Genomic DNA, 17745 nt, shown 5'->3' on the forward strand with positions numbered 1-17745 from the left:
CCGCATTTTTAAATGGGGAGCGAATCATATAGTACAAAAGGCATCTAACGTTTCTTTGATGTATTTAAAAAAAAACAATATTCTAGTTGTTTTTTATTTAAATTAAGACAGATATTTTTTTATTTTAATGAAGCAACTGAACCAATCTCGTTTAAACTACGACGCATTCGTGCTTTGTGTTCATTTCATAGAAGTGAAGTTTCTTATCAAAACTTTTCGCTTTTACAGGAAACCACCTGAATTGTACAAAGCGTAAGTAGGATTTAGTTTTTGGTTGTAAAATGATGTTGAATTGATCAGAAGCTGTCATCTAAAGTTGTTTAATTTATTTAAGGCATTAATTAAAAGATGAAAAGGTAGTACTTTACGTGAATTCGTATTTACATCTTTATAAATTGATTTGGAAATTGTAATTTGTATTTTTTGGCGTGATATTTGACACTATTGTTAAGATGTATCTGTATTTGTGATCAGCTATGTGTCATTATGACATCATAATTGTTGATGTTTACATTGTAAATTATAAAACCTGTCATCACCTTGGGTTTGGTAATCCATGTCTTGCTTTTCTTCTACCTTGTTTATAACAGCTGTGATAAACTGGAATATCTGTTCTTGTAAATCATGTCTATAAACTAGCTTGATCTATGTATTTAACCAACTAGGCATAATATACATTTGTTTTATACTGTTATTTTCATTCAGGTAACTATGTAATTTTGATTTAGTATTTATTATTGTAATGTAGCTTTATTTATATGTATCGCTTTTAAATTATTAGGCAAATGCAGATGTTTTGGTGTAATTTATTTCAAGCAACTCTATTATTAACTTTAATGATAACATTTTATATTGTAACTATGTTTTAAAAGCTTTCTTTTATAATTACTAGATGACGCATATGCTGGTGTTATAGTATACATTGTAAATTAGTTTATACAAAAATACATAAAAATATAACAAACCGGTAACAAGTAAAGAATGCCTTTAAGATGCTTTTGGATTTTTCTAATTGGAATAATTCTGATCCTTAGTTCAAGCAGGTAGGCCATGTAACATGTATGTATAAAGTACGTTATGTATTGAGTTTTAATGTGTAAGCATTAGAGTTAAATACTTTTCAGATTTTGGTTGCAATATTGGTCCATAGTTTAATGTTATAATGATGGTAATTCAAGCACAAAACTAATATTTTTTATTTAAAATTTTAATCGTAAATTGTTTTTCTTATCCACCATTTTATCTTATGCTGTTATTCACAAGTCTCAAGTCTGTACCTGGGAAACTAAACTTTTAATTATATAATTTTCAACAGACATCGAGCAGAAAACATTGAAAAGAAAGAAGAAGAAACAGCAAAAGATGTTCCAATCTCTAATGAGGAACAAACTGAAAATAATTTCAAATTAGATAAAGAAAATGAATCAGAAACCCCATTAGATTTGAAAATAGAGACTGACAAACAAATAGACGAGAAAAATGTCAAACATGAAAATATTCCAATTATTCCAGACAATACCAATGTCAAATTTGAGAAAAAATCAGAAGAAACAGAAAATGAAAACAAAGAAAACCCCCAAAATACAACCGAATCAGTTGTAGAAACTTCTGATTCTGAAAATTTGACAAAATCTCCTGAAAATGGGAACATTGGTTTTGAAGCTGATGGATCTACAGATGTTACATTGAATGATGAGAAGATTTCAATGGAAGAGATGAAAACAACAACCCCTGGTGTTGAGGTGGAGATGGTAAATGATCCTAAAGACCAAGAGATAATTGATAAAATTTTAAACCAGGTATTTACTTAAATGTAATTTGATACATCTATTGTATAAAATCTAGTATAAGGGAGAATTTGGGCTTTTTTTAAACAAAATTAGAAGTTTTAAGTTTGTGTTTCATTTAAGTTTTTATGATGTTTGGTTTGTTCAAATATTTAGTATGCTGTTGTGGCTAAGCCAGGTAGTTTATAAATCAATGTCTCTGTCGAGTTTTGTGTCCAAAGTCCTTTTAATTTCTCATCACTGGTCATAACAGTGGACCTTGTACTAAGCCACATTGCTGAAAACTTCTTTGCTAAAAAATCTTCATTATTTACTCAGTAAACCAGGAATGTTTTATTGTGTAATAGTAGGATGCGTCTTATGTTAATGTTTGACAACTAACAGTGTTGCCAGGTCAAATTGAGAATACGTTAGGGTGTATAAAAAAATGCAGATAAAGTTTAAACATATTTCAATCCAAATCAAATTTTTTTTTAAAATGGTCGAGGTTAAAAATGTTTTATAAAATTTGTTTGGCAACACTGGACCTCTATTTCCTTTCTGGAGGTGGTAAATATGCTCCAGGATGTGTCTAGGCTGCAATTGTGTGTATTGTACTCAAGACCTCCAACGCAATATGATATCTTCTTAGTTTTCTGATTAGAAAAGAGTTTAAATTAGTGCATGAATGTATACTGACTAAGCCTAGTAGGATATAAGAACTCAGCAAAAGCAACCCCCCTGACTTGCATAATCCATAAATTAACCAGTGAGCAGGAAAATGGTCATTTATAATCTCTAACTGGTTAGTTGTATCCTTTAGAATTGGGTGTCATTATATAGGAACTTTGTACACACACTACATTTTTTTGGTGAATGGTATTTTGTACAGAGATCAGAGTAACAAAGTGAATCACTTTGTTTCCGTAGCTATTTTAATTTTCTAATCATTGTCTGCATCAGTTACATACAGTCAGTGTTTCAATCAGTTGTGTTTCTCTACTTCTATTTTAAATTATTGTTTTTCTGAACAGATTTGATATCAATTTCAAGCTATACCCCAATTACAACAGTATTATTTGGAATAAAGGTGTTTCAAATGCAGTTAATGTTGAATAAGTCAGTGTTAAAGTTACTATATTAGCATGTTGTATTACATGCACCATGGTAAATATTAAACTATAGCTTGTAGTTTCAAAATGATCTCACACCAAGTAGCCTGCTATATTTACCTTCTCATACCCTGCAGCCTAAAATTAACCTAAGCTGTTTTGCTGTAGTAAATGAAACAGTAACAATGACGTGACGTGAATAGCTCCACGTGTCTATTGAACATTAACGTGTCTTTCAGCAGTTGGTCTGCTATTTCCTAATCTTATCCAGAAGCATGTTTTAAAATTTCCAAACACTAAACTTTAAAATACAACTTAAATTTAACTAATTCTGGTATTTCATGTTTACTTATTTTTAATTTACGAATATATATATATAAAATTATTAATATAGATATATATTTCATCTTTTTAATCCAAATGTGCAATTGCACCCAGTACCTGTACATTAAACATTTGGTTGGTTTCCAACATTAGGACCTTATTGTTTATTCATTTTATATTTTGACATCACTTTATAGGTCACAGGAAATAAATGACAGACCAACTGTTGCGCAATACCTGTATCAGCATATACTTCAATACCACTTATCTGTCTCATTGAGTTGCTTAAAATCCTCACCCCCCTCTTTGAAAAATCTTCAAAATTAAACATTATATTTCACATAGGCTATTTATTTTTACATTTATCATTTAAATTAAGATATTTATGTAGTTTTCATGCTTGGTCTTTTCAAAATTACTAAAATGTAAATATATAAATAATAAATATTTATAAAGATATAATATCTATTAGTATGCTAAACAGGATATGCTAATGACATAGCAGTGGGAAGATATTTCGTTAAAGACTGTCACATTAAATAATAGTTGAGGTTTTAAATTAGTTACGATTAACAGATTACAGCCATAGCCATGAAAAGTGCCGGTAAATTTCAAGTGTAATTATATGTTAGTAATTTCCGTATGCGTCATTCTTATTTGACATTCAATATCACTTACTATGAAATAGCTGTGTAATGCCTGAGGTGCAACTATAGTAGCACTGAAACTATGGTAGTCATATAAAGTTTACTTTGTTTACAATGTAAACAAGTAGGTCCTTCCTTGGATCATATCCTGGTATATAGCGGGTTATAAGGTATGACATGAACAAAATAAATTCAATTTATATTCACAATATCCGGGCTAATACATTTTAAGTTGTGAATAAACCTGATTTTCTTAGCTTATGTAAAGCATTGTACATTTGTACTCAACAACTGAAGTCCATGTTTCTCTATATATATTTGTTTAAATGTTACTAACTAGTAACTATCATTATTATAATTGTTGTGGTTCAATGATTTGTGTCTAGTAACACCTTACTTCTATGCATAGTTATAGATTAGATGACCCCTTTATATACAACATACACCAATACAAGTGTTTGTCCCACTTACATATTGTTTTTATAACACATCTGAGTGTTAACAAGTCACACTATTTGTTGTCTGTACAATAATTGTATTAACAGGCCACAATGAGAGTGTGTTTGTTGCATAAGTTGCATATGTGTTGTTTAGATGAAAGTTCGGAAGTTAGACTGTGCTGTTATCCTGTTCATATTGCAAATTCAACAGTCATTGTGTATTTATTGAATACACCTATGTTATTATTTAGCAGTGCGGCAATAGGAATACAATAGCCATGTTGATGTTGATTATTGGTAGTTTTGTTTCCTGTGCTCACATTACTCCATGTATTGAATAGCATATGCTGGTATTATGTGAGCAAAATATGCAACAAACTGTATTCCGAATATCAATGTCCGCAGCTATTATTCTTCTCACCCTTTGCTTTGTAGTACAGGTATGACTATGAATATGAACTTGTTTAAGTTGTAGAAAAAAATGACCATTTGTGCTTAAAATAGGAAGTAAATTTTTGTTTTTGTCCCAAAACAATATTTTTCACTTCGTAATTTATTTTTATGACGTGTGTAAAATAAAAGGCTTGGTGACAGATCAATGTTTCAGATAAAATAATCTACCATGAGATTTTACAAACTCGTCGTAAATTTAAAAAAATAAATCAAATTACACCAATTTTCTTCATTCAAATAATAAAAATCCACAATTTATATATTAAAAAATCAAGAGTTTGTTATCAACAACATATTAAATTGAAATAACATATTAAATAACACCATTTGTTCTTGAACTAATAAAACTCCACAATTTTCAAATCAATGAAAAAAATAATAGGCTATATTGTCATGTCTCATACTGTAAATCCAATATTAGTATCTTCTCATTTTCTTCACCACCAATGTTATTATGGGTTGCTTACCAAGTAACCATTGTATTCTTCACACACGAATAACTTCTAAACCTCAATGAGATTAGAAAGCATTATCATTTGTTTGTGTTAGTCTATCTTTACATCCACAGTAACCACTATTCTGTAGGACAATTTAAACTGATTTCCCCACATTTGGACAGTAATTTGTTTCATACTTACTTATTAATATTAATTTAATTAATATTTTCTAAACTAATTATGTGTTCTAGTATGAAATTGTTCTGTACAACAGACAGTGTTTGGAAGAAATTATCAATTTATGTTGCCTAATTTCCAATGTTTACTACCATATATAATATATATTATCTGTTCAGCTAATAAATATAGCGCGCAACAAAAAGTAAAAATCTGACACACCTTCAGTGAATTAACACACCACACTGATCTGCATACGACATAGGCTACCTAACCAATTTATTCTTATATCTACAGTCAGTTGATGAACCAACCAAGGAAGACGTCAACTCAACTAAGATTGTGGATGAAATAAACAACACAATCTTGGTAAGAAAAATCGTAATTTTTTTGATTGAAAGTTTGGTAATAATAAAAGTAACTTATTTCTAGGCCTCTAAAACTGTGTCCTGCATAATTGTAAATAATTTACAAGAAGTTTATGAAAAAATGTTGTGTAAAACTATAAAATAATTTAAATATTGTGCCCAAAAAAAATGCAAGAAATGCTTACCATAGCAGACTTTATTTCAGAATGATTCCCACACTGAGAGTAAACCTGATGTGCTACCCACCACAAATGATGATCTTACACAAACAGTTATTGAACATAAAACAACGCATACTGTTCATTTAAATAAAGCTGTTGATTCTGAAGACCAAGAAACAACAACAACAACAACAACAACAACAACAGAAGTGAGTTTTTATACCTTCGCTTATAGTTCTGCATTACCTGAAATTTAATTTACAAAATAAGCAGTTTTAGCCCCCCCCCCCTTTTTATTTCCTGATACTGTTTTGTACAACTCATGTTTATTGATTTTATTGTTCAGTTTTAATTAGTTTTAAATAAAAATATCTTGCACCGTACATGCATTAAAATTCTGGTAATTGTCTTTATTCTAGTATTTAAAATATTTCCAGGTTAAAACTGAAGAACAAAATGAACAAATTCTTGAACCTAAAAGTAAAATAAACAAACCAGAAAAAGAAGGTAAGTAGAAGACAAGCATTTTTATATTTTTCTTGTTTTGTCTGCCTTCGCCAAGAAATTATTGTTTTACCTACCGGAAGTACTGAAAAATAGTATTTTAAATATTAATTTATTAACACTTGTTATATTAGAAGAAGAAACAGAAGCTGTACCTACTGCTGATAAGGAAGACACCACCACCAGTAATGATAATGAAGTTGAAAACACTGATAAACAAGAAGTTATTGTTAATTCAAATAAAACAACAACTGCTAATGGTAAGTCGCAATGTATGTGATATATCAATGTTTTCATTATTTATGAATACAAATTATCCCATCTGTGTTTGTTTGTATTTGGTCGATTTGATATTTTTATTCTGTCTTGTTAAATTCTATATGTATAGTGTGCATTTGGAGCATAAGATACATATTACTGTATCACAATATGGGTTGTATTGGTGTAGGGTAAGACATAAAAAACCAAGTGGGTTTGATTTAACAAACTTTAGCATTTATAATTCAAATCACAAAAAAAGTGTTACAGTAACTTGGGGAACCAACTCTTGTCTAAATCCTAGGCTTTGCTGTAAGACCTCCCACATAGCATAGACTCGGCGTAACCTTGTGCTTACAACATGTGTATGGTAGACTGTAGTCACACTCACACTAGAATCTAGTTGGATATTGGATTTATTGTAAAAAAGTGGGCGCTAGCATTATGGTGACTTACTGAAAAAGGACTAAATCTAACCTAAATCTCAGGTTCCCTAGTGTGCCCTGTTGTAAGACCTCTCATAAGATTTAGTAAAAATATAAGTGGGCCCTTGGTTAAAACATTCCAGAGCTAATAAATTATACTAATAACGAAAAAAAAAAATGAAATGGTAGTTAAGCAGTGTAACATATGTTATATACTGGGTGTTGTTTTGCTTTGAAAATAATTCGATTGTTAACTTTTATCCAGCTGAAGAGAAACAGAATGAGGAAAATGTTAAACTTGAAGTGGATAGTATTCAGTCGTTTGAAGAATGGAAGAAAAAACAAATACAAGATCGGGTAAGTGTTTCTATATTTAGATTAACGAGATATGACTGTTACAATGAAGCATGATATATAAAAAATAAAAAAAGTTCCTAATGTTTGACAACTATAAGTTTACCAGCATTTTAACATTGTCAAACCCAGATTTCAATAAAAATACATAAAGTTGTCGCCTATATTTTACCAGATTAGTTTCCCGAACCAAGTTTCCATTAAAAGTACATAATATTTTGCCTATAATTCAATTTTGATTCCATGTTTCTCCCAGGAGGAAGCAGCAGTGAAAGTAACGAGTCAAAGTCCTCCTCGAGCGATAAGAACAAAGAAAACACAAGTTAATTACGCATCCCAAGATTGTGGAGCAAAAATTCTAACTCAAAATCCTGAAGCTAAGGTAAGTTATCTATGTTATTATACACTGGGCAAAGGTAATTGTGATGTCATAAACAATGATACAAACAAGAAGATTAAAGGTTAAAGTTCATTATTACATTATGCCAGTATTTACGCTTTACAGCAGTTCTTAGTAGAACCATACACCATGGTTAACTTTCTATGCTACTGTGTTAGGTAAAACCTCAGCGCAAGTTTTAAAATTGGTATCCTTTTATAAGTTTTAAAATTGGTATTCTTTAGCCCCTCCACACTGCCTTGTATGGACATTTCTAATACATTTGCACACTATACTGTGTTCCTCGAAGTAATAGCAGTTATAATATATCAAGCAGTTGAATATACAATTGGTATTATATTATTGCACACTGTACACTGCCATGAAATAATATGCGATTTTTTTAATGCATTTGCGATACTGTGTGGGTGTGCCTCAGAAATATGGAAGTTATATTATTTCGAGCAGTGAAAATACTAATCAACACCATTTATAACAAACATACCTTATATTTTTAGCATGTATCAGCAATATTAGATGAGAACAAAGACATGTACATGTTAAACCCATGTTCTGCTAACATATGGTTTGTTGTGGAACTATGTGAACCTATTCAGGTATTTATAATTTCTATATCATAATATTAAGATTTAACAGTAATATGTAAACTTTCTTGTTTATATCATAAAAATAGGGTATATGTATTTCAATATTTGTTTGTGTAACATTTTCTGTGTTATTTATTTGATACCTAGAACTCTCAAAATTATTCCCAGATTTATGTTTAAGTTAAAATAATTTAAAGCTTTTAATGCTGAAACAACTAAGTAGAATAATTTAAAGAATAAATAACATTTGGTTAAAGGCTATAAAATACGTAACACACCAAAATGAAGTGTACCAGATAAATATACATATTTTTTTCAAAACTTATATCATCAGTCTCTTATTCATATATAATCTATGGTTGGTTGACGTACAACTTTTTGTAAAATTTGTTTTCTTCGCTCCCAGATCCGACAATTACAAGTTGCCAACCTTGAGTTATTTTCATCTGCCCCCCATATCTTTGATATTTCTATAAGCGAGCGTTATCCTGCTAGAGAATGGCGCCCTCTGGGGACATTTGAGGCAAGAAACGAACGAACTGTTCAAACTTTCGCCCCACCAAGAGAAGAACTTATGTTTGCCAAGTATATTAAGGTACATGATGTTGAAATAATAGTATCAAAAATTAATTCATTATTTTAACTTTCCCAAAAAAGTCTGCATATGTTTGAGATATCCTCAACCATTTTGTTCTATTGTGCTTAAGTAGGTAAACTTGTAGGGCTAGGCACGCTAGGGTTTCTGAGATTTAGACCAAAGCTGGTCCATTACCCCAACATTCATAAATTGTTTAAAACGGATATAAGAGAGTTGCTTCAAAATATAAAGCTGGGCAATGGATATGAAACTTTGACGTGTTTTACCGATTACCTTTTTTTCCAGGTAATAAAATGATAACACATCAGACAAATGCACATTAGGCTCTTCAATTGTTAAAACAATTTTATGAAAAAATCTGCTAAAAACAAAAATAAATTGTGATTTATACAGTGTGATTTCTAAACTGGTTTCAAAAATATACAAAATTTGAATAATATCAACTTATATAATGACACTTGACAATATGAGTGGTGTATTAAAGTGCTTGGATTGGTAAATATTGAATGACTGTTGAGTGTTAGGTTTAAATTTCCCAATATCCTGGTGTGATGTCGTAATGTCAACGTGTATATATGTCAAACCTAATCTACAACTATATTTATCTTTATAGTAATATAATAATTTTAAGTCTGTTCTTTATGATGTTTCGTACTGTTGGACCTTACACATAAAGAATAAAACATTAACTTAAAATAATTAAACTTTAAAACATTTGGCTTGTTTGTTTTCTGCTCTATTCTGCATGGTGAGATTCTACAACCTAACACTCTATCTGAATTCTGAGATTGTCTTGAAATCCAGAAAAAAAATTGATTGATTTAAAATTTTTAAAATAAAAAATAAATAAAATATTATTATGTTTTATACCAAGGACTTGGTTTTAAATTCTGAATAAAAATTCATTAATAAGATTATTTCTTTAGTTTGAGATGAAGAGTCACTTTGGGAAAGAGCATTTCTGTCCTCTCACCCTCATTCGTGTCCTTGGAGTCTCTATGGTGGAGGAGTATGAGGAAACCGAGGATAAAAATAATGAGAAGAGTGAGATGGGGAGGGAGAGTGGGGAGCAAAAAGTAAGAAACAAATATTGAACAAATATTTTGTAAAAGTGCAAAAATAAGCAAATTGTTTTATTTTGAATTTAATCTAAAGAAAATTGTTTTTCCGGTCTGTGGAACACTGTAAAATACAAAAAATGATTTTAACATTATGCTTTTGTCTATTGCAGGAGATATAAATTGCCACCTATTGTAAATTTGAGGGAAAATCATACCTGGCGTGATACAATATATTACATCCTCTGTTTACACAGAATACCTTAAGTTATATAATGACCAATTTGTGCACCATTCTCTGAAATATACAAATAGAAAAAGTGCAAACATTTATCAAATACAATAATAAACACATAAGAAAAAAATAGCCTGATACGATATATATATATTCTCTGTTCATTTAGATCATTAAAAACATCCATGATGACTCTGCTGTTAATGAGGATGGTAAAGAAAGTGGATCGATTGAGAAGATGTTTAAGATTATGAAGAATGCAGTCGGTACGTTGCTAGGCAATGGCGGAAGTGAACAGAATACGACAAACGAAACAAAGTAAGTTGTGATTATGGTGTAATGTGGGCTGTTGTTATATATTCTAGAATTCAATGCATTTTTCTAAATTTCAATGCATTTAACATATTGATTGATTACCAACAAGCGGCTGTGGCGCAATACTGCCTTTGAGGAGCATTTTTTATACTAATATTACTAATATATATATTTCAAAATATATTTGTCAATTCACTTTATGTTTACAAATCATAAAATTTCTTTATTTCAGCATTTCCAATGAAACTTTGGATGAAAAAACAAACAAAACAGAAGAAGATGATAAAATTGATCCAAAATGGGAATCCCCCGTCACCTTAGTAACAAACAAGTAAATATGTTTTCTTTATTTATATTACGCTAAGGTCTGTGCTTGCACTTTTTAATTTTTTGAAACAGATAAATTTCATTTATTTTTGATTAAAAAAAAACCTTATTTTTTAAAAAATGTTTATACTAATAGGATGGAAAACATATTTATTAATGTAACTAAACGTTTTAGGTTACAAAGTTTTAAACAAAATAATAATTTTTAATAAGTTTAAAAAATCAAAAAAAAAATACATTTTATTTAGTAAATTATATTGTGATCAAAATTTCTTTTTTCAGATCTGAAGTTGCTCCTCCCGTGATCCGGAAGACACCTATCGTAACATTAGTGGAGACGGGAGATGGACAAGAGGTTTTGATGGAAGAAGATTTCAATCCTCATTTTCATTCGTTGAGGTTTCTCGATAAAATATCTCGGGATAAATTCACGGCTCATCTGTGTTGGTTCCTGGAGCTTATATACAGGTGGGTGGGTTATATATTGAATGCAATGTAAGTTGTAAAACAGTAAGGTTGGGGAAGACGGGACACATTCAGCACATGTTGTTGAAATATCCTGATTGTGTTTTAAAAAATTAACAACGGTCCGAATGAGTTGTGAGGATACGGTTTTATGATTCTTTGAATTTCTTTACTACCGAATGGGTCAAGAAAATAGAATGAAAAGGTGTCTTCCCCACCACTTTATAGTTACTATTGTGCTCTACTCTAATGGGCATTTTATTTTACTTGCTTGTGGGTTGTTTTGATATATGTCAGCCTGACGAAAAGTTCATTTAGAAATGCAAAACAAGTCCATTACAACATGTATTGCATGTTTGTTAGACTTTAAAAACTTCTATTGCATTTAAAATGCAAACAAAATGGTTTCTAAAAAATTGTAAAATAATGTACTTCAACTCATTGTGCATTCCGAAAATTTGATCTGTGTGAAAGCTTGTTGAAGTCATAGGAAATTCATATAATGAACCAGAGTTGCTTCCTTACTTGCAGAACTTAACTCCTTATTCCAATACAGAGTATCAGTGATGTCATGCATCATGCAACCATACAACAACCAGACATCTGCTGATCCTTCTCTTTATGCATATGTGCTGCATAAGAAAGTCAACCAAGAACAGCAAGTTCCACCCAAAGTGACAGAAATCAAAGAAAAATCAAAAGATTTCGTGAAAATTGAAGAAGTACAAAAGGCTGCACCACTGGATGATGCTGTTGAGCCTAAAAAGATTAAAAATTTTTACGAAAAATCAGAAAATTTAAATGAAAATAATAATAATAATAATCAACCTAAAAAACCGGTAAAAATTCAGATTAAACTTGAAAAACCTGCAGAAACTGACGAAGATTTGGTTAAAACAACAAATATTCCTGAGAATAACAACACTACGGAGGTTAATTCAACATCTGAAAAAGTTACGGCACATGAGGTACCAACAGGGGGTTTGTTGGTGGATGAAGCACCGACAGTTCATGACATCTTGCATGTTAAACTTGACGAGAAATGCGAAAAACCTCATTCAGAAGCAGAAAAACCAAATGTTTCTGATACAATTTCACAATCTCAACCAGAACCTGTTGCTGATGATGTCAGTGATGATGTAATCACTGATGACATCACTGCAGTAAAAGATGTTGTTCTAGTTGATGATGTCACCAATAATGATGTCACTACCAATGATCTCATCAATGACTCAGCAAAAATCAAGGTGGTTGATGACAATGTAAATTTAACATCTGAAGATGTTGGTGTGGAAAGTAAAGAGAAGAAAGAAAAGAAGGAGAACAAGGAGAAAAAAGAAGTGGAGGATGGCAGAGAGGAGGTTGGATAGTTTTTTCTTTGTTATATCCAACCAAAGAGTCTTAAGTTTTTTGAAGGCTGTACAAGCCATACATAGAAACACGTATAGACACCTATTACCCTGTGCACAGTTTTGTATTCATGTTGTATTAAATTGTTACTTTATGTTGATTAGGTCCCCGCTCTACAAGATTTCACTCCGCCACCAGAGGAGCTAGATACAAAGCCCGAAACACCTGAACCAATAACCGCAATACCAGCTCTACAAACTGATGCTGCTATTAATGATCAAACCAATCTAAATTCAGAGGTATTTTATTAACTAGTAGCAGTAAATGAACTAGAGACTGATGTTACATTTTGGGTAAGATCTAATTCTCCAAAGTTGCAAACTGTTTTTATGCAAATGTTCTATGTTTTACATGGTTGGTTTTATGTGTCATGTCTTTATGATTTTTGTAAAACACTCTGCCATAGTGAATTTCCCGATTTAACAGATATTATACCCCATGTTATCCAGGAAAAGGTTGTGATCAACCCCGGCACAAACCAGAAGGAATCTGTGTTGATGAGGCTGAGCAACAGAATTCGTGCCTTGGAACAAAACTTATCTTTGAGCAGTGATTACTTGGAGGATTTAAGTCAAAGGTAGGAACGCTATTTGTATTTTTTTGGTCAATTTATGTCAAAGGCAGGGTTGTTTTTTTTCTGTCACTTTTTTCAAGTTTGGCCATAGCAGGTGTTGGGATATACATTGTGATATTTTTTGTTGGTTTATTTTTGTTTAAATTTTTGGTTTTGTTTATTTTTTTTATTCTTGGGAGCAATTTTTGTCAAGTTTAGTTTTTTTAGTATATTCTAATTGACCACAGATACAAGCGACAAATGGATGAAATGCAGAAAGCTTTTAATCGAACTAAGACGAGACTCACAGAAACTTCTAGAAGAAGTGAAGAGAAAGAACAAAAGCAAGATGATTCCATACTATTGGCTCATGACCAAATTGATGAACTTAAGAAAAAGGTGAGTGTACTAATTATAATGTGGAAAAATTTGCTATGCTGTTGTCAATGTATTGAAATTGTATGTAAAAAGTCCATACAATAATGTCACAGTAAGTTTAGCTTATTTTAAATCTTAAAATAAGAGCTCTGTGCCAATCTTAACTTAATCAACCAAACTTATAGATGCACGAAGTGAGTTCTACATTGGATCGTATCAACCAACATATGATTATTCGCCACTTTGTTCTCATGGCAGTAGAGAGCTGTATGTTGGTTGTTGTATTTATTGCTTGTTTTACAAGAAGACAGAACAGGTAAAACTAAACTAATAGAAACGGTATTCATAATCTGTAATTGCACTAAAATGTTACTTCTTTTTGAACGGCTGAAATGCCTAAAATCTCTTTTAAACTTAGTGTCCCACAATTGTTAATAAAATACTTCAATACAGAAATACTTCCATATAAAATCCTTTTAACTTAGTGCCAGACAATTTGTTAAGTAAATTTTAGTATTTTCCATACACCACCAACATTATTGTATGTTAGTTTCTTGGTGGGGATAAATTATCTAATTTTATTTTTAACTCCAGGTTACTACACAAACTTGAATGTAAGGAGAGGGAACTACATGAACTGCTTAATGCAGCAAAAGCAACTTTTACCAACGGTCATGTTAAGATGAATGGTTCAGTTAAAAGAGAGACAAGGTTAGTACTTGTGAATGCATTAGCACAATGGCAAAAATATAAAATAAAGCAAATACGCCTCATGTCAAACGATTAACAGATTTGAAAGATAATTTTCATGCCCCATGCCAAATCTCTAGTGTGTATTACCTACTGTTGTTTTGCTGCTAAGTCACTTCTCTTCGCTGTTTTAATTGATTAGATCTTTTTTACTGTTTTTCGAAGAGATGAATAAAATTTATGTTGTGTTATTCAACTGTTTATACATTCATTTATTACGAAAATATCCCACTTGTTTAAACAAACCAAGCCATGAGTGATAAATAAGTTACATGTATTCAATCATTCAAATCTACACCACAGCAGAGTCATTGATGCGAATCAAGAAAAACCAAAGAAAGATCTTATCATTGTAACCTCAAAGGATATAAAAGATCCAGAAGAAGTTAAACCGCTTCTCAAATCCTCCTCTTCTCCTGTTATGATGAGGAAGAAATCTTCTTTTAAAACAAGTCCAATCCATAGGTGAGGGTAGTTTTTGAATGACTGACCAAGGTTGTTTGACCTTTTTTATACTCCAGCTTATTCATTAGTTGGCCGTACAATCCTGTAAAATAAATCTAACTTTTTGGTTTCTCATGTATACTGATTCATGCAGTGCATAACATTCCAAAAAATTAAATTATTAGAAATAATATTTAGTTTTTATTTCAGGCGGAAATTTCAGATCAAGTCTCGTAAAACAAGTTCTTCATCCACAAAACCAATTTCCTCTCCCACCCTGTCTTCTTCAACTGCTAAACATCAGGATGACACTCTATTCTCTGCTGCTACGTTTCAAATTGGGAAAAAGAAAAAAGGCAGCAAGCATTTGTCCCTAAAAACTGAAGTCCCAAAAAGTGGGAATGCATTTTCCTTTGACACATACTCTGACCATGTAGTTGCTCCTATCTGTGCTAAAAGTATAAGCCCATGGAATAACACCAGCACCATTTTATCAGGAAAGGCAAGATAAGATGTATATGGAGTTATTTCCTTGGTATTATTATTAATATTTTTTTCTGTTTTAGTTACGTTTACGCTACAGTGCAACTTTCAATAGTCAATGCTCTTATTTATGCAAAATATAGAATGTAGTTCTTTGTTCACCATAAGTATAAATGTTTTTACACTTGAATAATGTAGACCATGGTGCACTGTAGTGTAAACATCTACTGAGTTTCATGTAGACTCCATTACTGTGCCCTTTTTACATTTATTAACTTGTATTATTTAGTGGTGTTTAACATATAGTGGGCTTGGTTTTACTACTATAGTTCCCAACTTATTACTACCACAGAGACAACAGGGTATAAGGTGCCGCTGCAAAACCATGTGAAAACGTCCTGTTTTGTTTGTGCAATGATGAAGCTTTGCACAGCTATGTAACTGCTTTTACACTTTAGCATTATATGTACTGTGCTACATTCCTGTGTGCAGTTATAACGTTGGGACAGTTAGGTTTTATATATGCTATTATTGGTACCATCGGTATTTTCCACTCATTTTACACCTATTTATTGATGCTACTGGTGCAGAGTATTTTTAATAGAACCGCTTGCAATACAAATCCCGAACAGTGAAGTGTATTAGAATTTAACAAAGGTAGCAGCATTAAGGCTGTAATGCAGAAAGTATGCTTAACGTTGATCATTATTAATCTAATCAAGCAGAAACTTAAACATACATTCTGCATAGAACCCTAAGACCCGCACTCTAACCTCTGGGCTAGAGACACTGTGCCATAGCACCAGAAAGTTACATAAGGTTTTGAGGGAATATTATTACGGGTTGAACAAGAAAACACTAATGACATGTATAATGTAAACGATTCTCTAAATGCACAAAATCGGTAAACAAAATATATCAAAAGAATAAAAATGTTATGTGAAACATCTATGAGAGAATTCTTTTAAGTTTCTATTTTCGCGGGAATGGGGATTCCCCTCCCCTCCTAGATTTTAATTTTAGAAGTTTCGTGACGATTTGTTAACGTTTTCTTGCGTTTTTTATATAATTTCTGGTTAAAAAAAAAACTTTTTAGTACGTTAGTTTAATGCCATATATAATTATCTTGTAAAATTTATTCAAAATGCTGTTTATTTAACGTTTCTTTGGACGGTATACCGATTTATAAGAAACAATATTAGACATGTACATTTTGTTATAAACTTTGCACATTTTAAGATTCTTAAAGGTACAGATAGTAATTTATTATAAAATAAACTGGTAATTGTATAGAAAGCTTAAAACAAAGAATGGGACGTTCTCGTTCGCGGAGCCCCCGATTTCGGGACCGGGATCGCGATCGTGACCGCAGAAGAAGAAGTCGCTCACCTCGTTCCAGAAGGTCAAGGTCGCCACGAAGACGTCATAGGTCAAGATCCCCTGGTCGACGTCATCGATCACCTCCGAGGTCAAGTTACCGCGACGACGACAGATACAGGAAGAATGAAGGGCCGTGGAAGACTCCTTTAGACGCACAGGTTAATCTAACACTAGGGGGCAGTCTTGGGGTTAAAGGTCCGAAGAAAAAGAAGAAGGCGGTCCCTAAGCCTGTAGCTATGGCAACTAACCCAGAAGATATGACAGATGAGGATAAGTTTATGCAACAGATGATGGGGTTTGGGGGGTTTGAAACGACAAAAGGGAAAAAAGTTAAAAACAACGATGTTTACGCTTTGAATAAAAAGGTGGAAAGAAAGTACAGACAGTACATGAACAGGAAAGGTGGTTTTAATCGACCACTTGAATTCATGCCTTGATTGCTATGGACAGTATGTGTGATTGCTATGGACAGTGGGGAATGTATTTAGAATTATTCTGGGGAACTAAATTATAAATTACACCACTGCTTTCACATTCTGATGCTTTTCTTCTTTCAAATTGATTGTTGTTTTGGACGATGTTTTTATATTGGCCAAGTGACGGATTGCCCATTGAATGTTCTTATTACTAATATTAGAGTGGAAAAGAAGAATGGAATGTGACAGTTGGTATATTTGTCTTGTACTGTAGTAGTGAAACCACACGAGTCTTAACTTGCTGCATCGTATTTCTGTTAGTATAATTAGTTATCAAATGGTTTTGTAATGTTGTTTCTACTTCTTTATGTAAAAAAATAGGATTTTGTAATTAGCATTGCATGATTAAATTGGGTAATTGAATTTGTTATGTGTTTTTGCTGATACGGATGTAGCTTGAAATTACCAGGATTGATATTAACAGAAACAAATAAAAAATTTTCAAACTGTTTTTAGGTTT

General features: G+C 31.7%; 2 protein-coding genes across 5 annotated transcripts; both read left to right on the forward strand.

The window, feature by feature from the left end:
- Positions 1–332: 332 nt before the first annotated feature.
- On the forward strand, positions 333–16065 carry LOC149734045 (SUN domain-containing ossification factor-like). 4 transcript variants are annotated; one of them, XM_089881510.1, is made up of 23 exons: positions 333–356; positions 893–1043; positions 1316–1799; positions 5654–5725; positions 5930–6094; positions 6323–6392; positions 6524–6649; positions 7338–7429; positions 7683–7808; positions 8324–8422; positions 8820–9008; positions 9938–10087; positions 10474–10622; positions 10852–10950; positions 11229–11414; positions 11968–12772; positions 12926–13060; positions 13271–13398; positions 13623–13773; positions 13938–14068; positions 14347–14463; positions 14809–14967; positions 15157–16065. In XM_089881510.1, exons 2-23 carry the CDS (start codon positions 982–984, stop codon positions 15455–15457), a joined length of 3996 nt encoding a protein of 1331 aa, XP_089737636.1. In that variant the 5' UTR covers positions 333–356; positions 893–981; the 3' UTR covers positions 15458–16065. The 4 variants fall into 4 exon arrangements, with proteins under 4 accessions (XP_089737636.1, XP_089737637.1, XP_089737634.1 ...); XM_089881511.1 differs by having other exon boundaries at positions 6527–6649; positions 14806–14967; XM_089881508.1 differs by having other exon boundaries at positions 334–356; positions 14806–14967.
- A 579-nt stretch (positions 16066–16644) lies between these two features.
- Positions 16645–17741, forward strand: LOC149734046 (uncharacterized). The gene has a single exon (XM_089881597.1). The coding sequence runs from the start codon at positions 16740–16742 to the stop codon at positions 17244–17246; it is 507 nt and encodes a 168-aa protein (XP_089737723.1). The 5' UTR covers positions 16645–16739; the 3' UTR covers positions 17247–17741.
- Positions 17742–17745: the final 4 nt, after the last annotated feature.

The sequence above is a fragment of the Ciona robusta genome, chromosome 7 (assembly GCF_009617815.1).
Source record: "Ciona robusta chromosome 7, ASM961781v2".
Classification (NCBI taxonomy): domain Eukaryota; kingdom Metazoa; phylum Chordata; class Ascidiacea; order Phlebobranchia; family Cionidae; genus Ciona; species Ciona robusta.

Coding starts and splice junctions, on each gene's coding strand:
- LOC149734045 (XM_089881508.1), top strand. CDS start 982: ATGCCTTTAAGATGCTTTTGGATTTTTCTAATTGGAATAATTCTGATC. Junction 6,650..7,337: donor TAAAACAACAACTGCTAATG/GTAAGTCGCAAT, acceptor ACTTTTATCCAG/CTGAAGAGAAACAGAATGAG. Junction 13,399..13,622: donor TTGGAGGATTTAAGTCAAAG/GTAGGAACGCTA, acceptor AATTGACCACAG/ATACAAGCGACAAATGGATG.
- LOC149734046 (XM_089881597.1), top strand. CDS start 16,740: ATGGGACGTTCTCGTTCGCGGAGCCCCCGATTTCGGGACCGGGATCGC.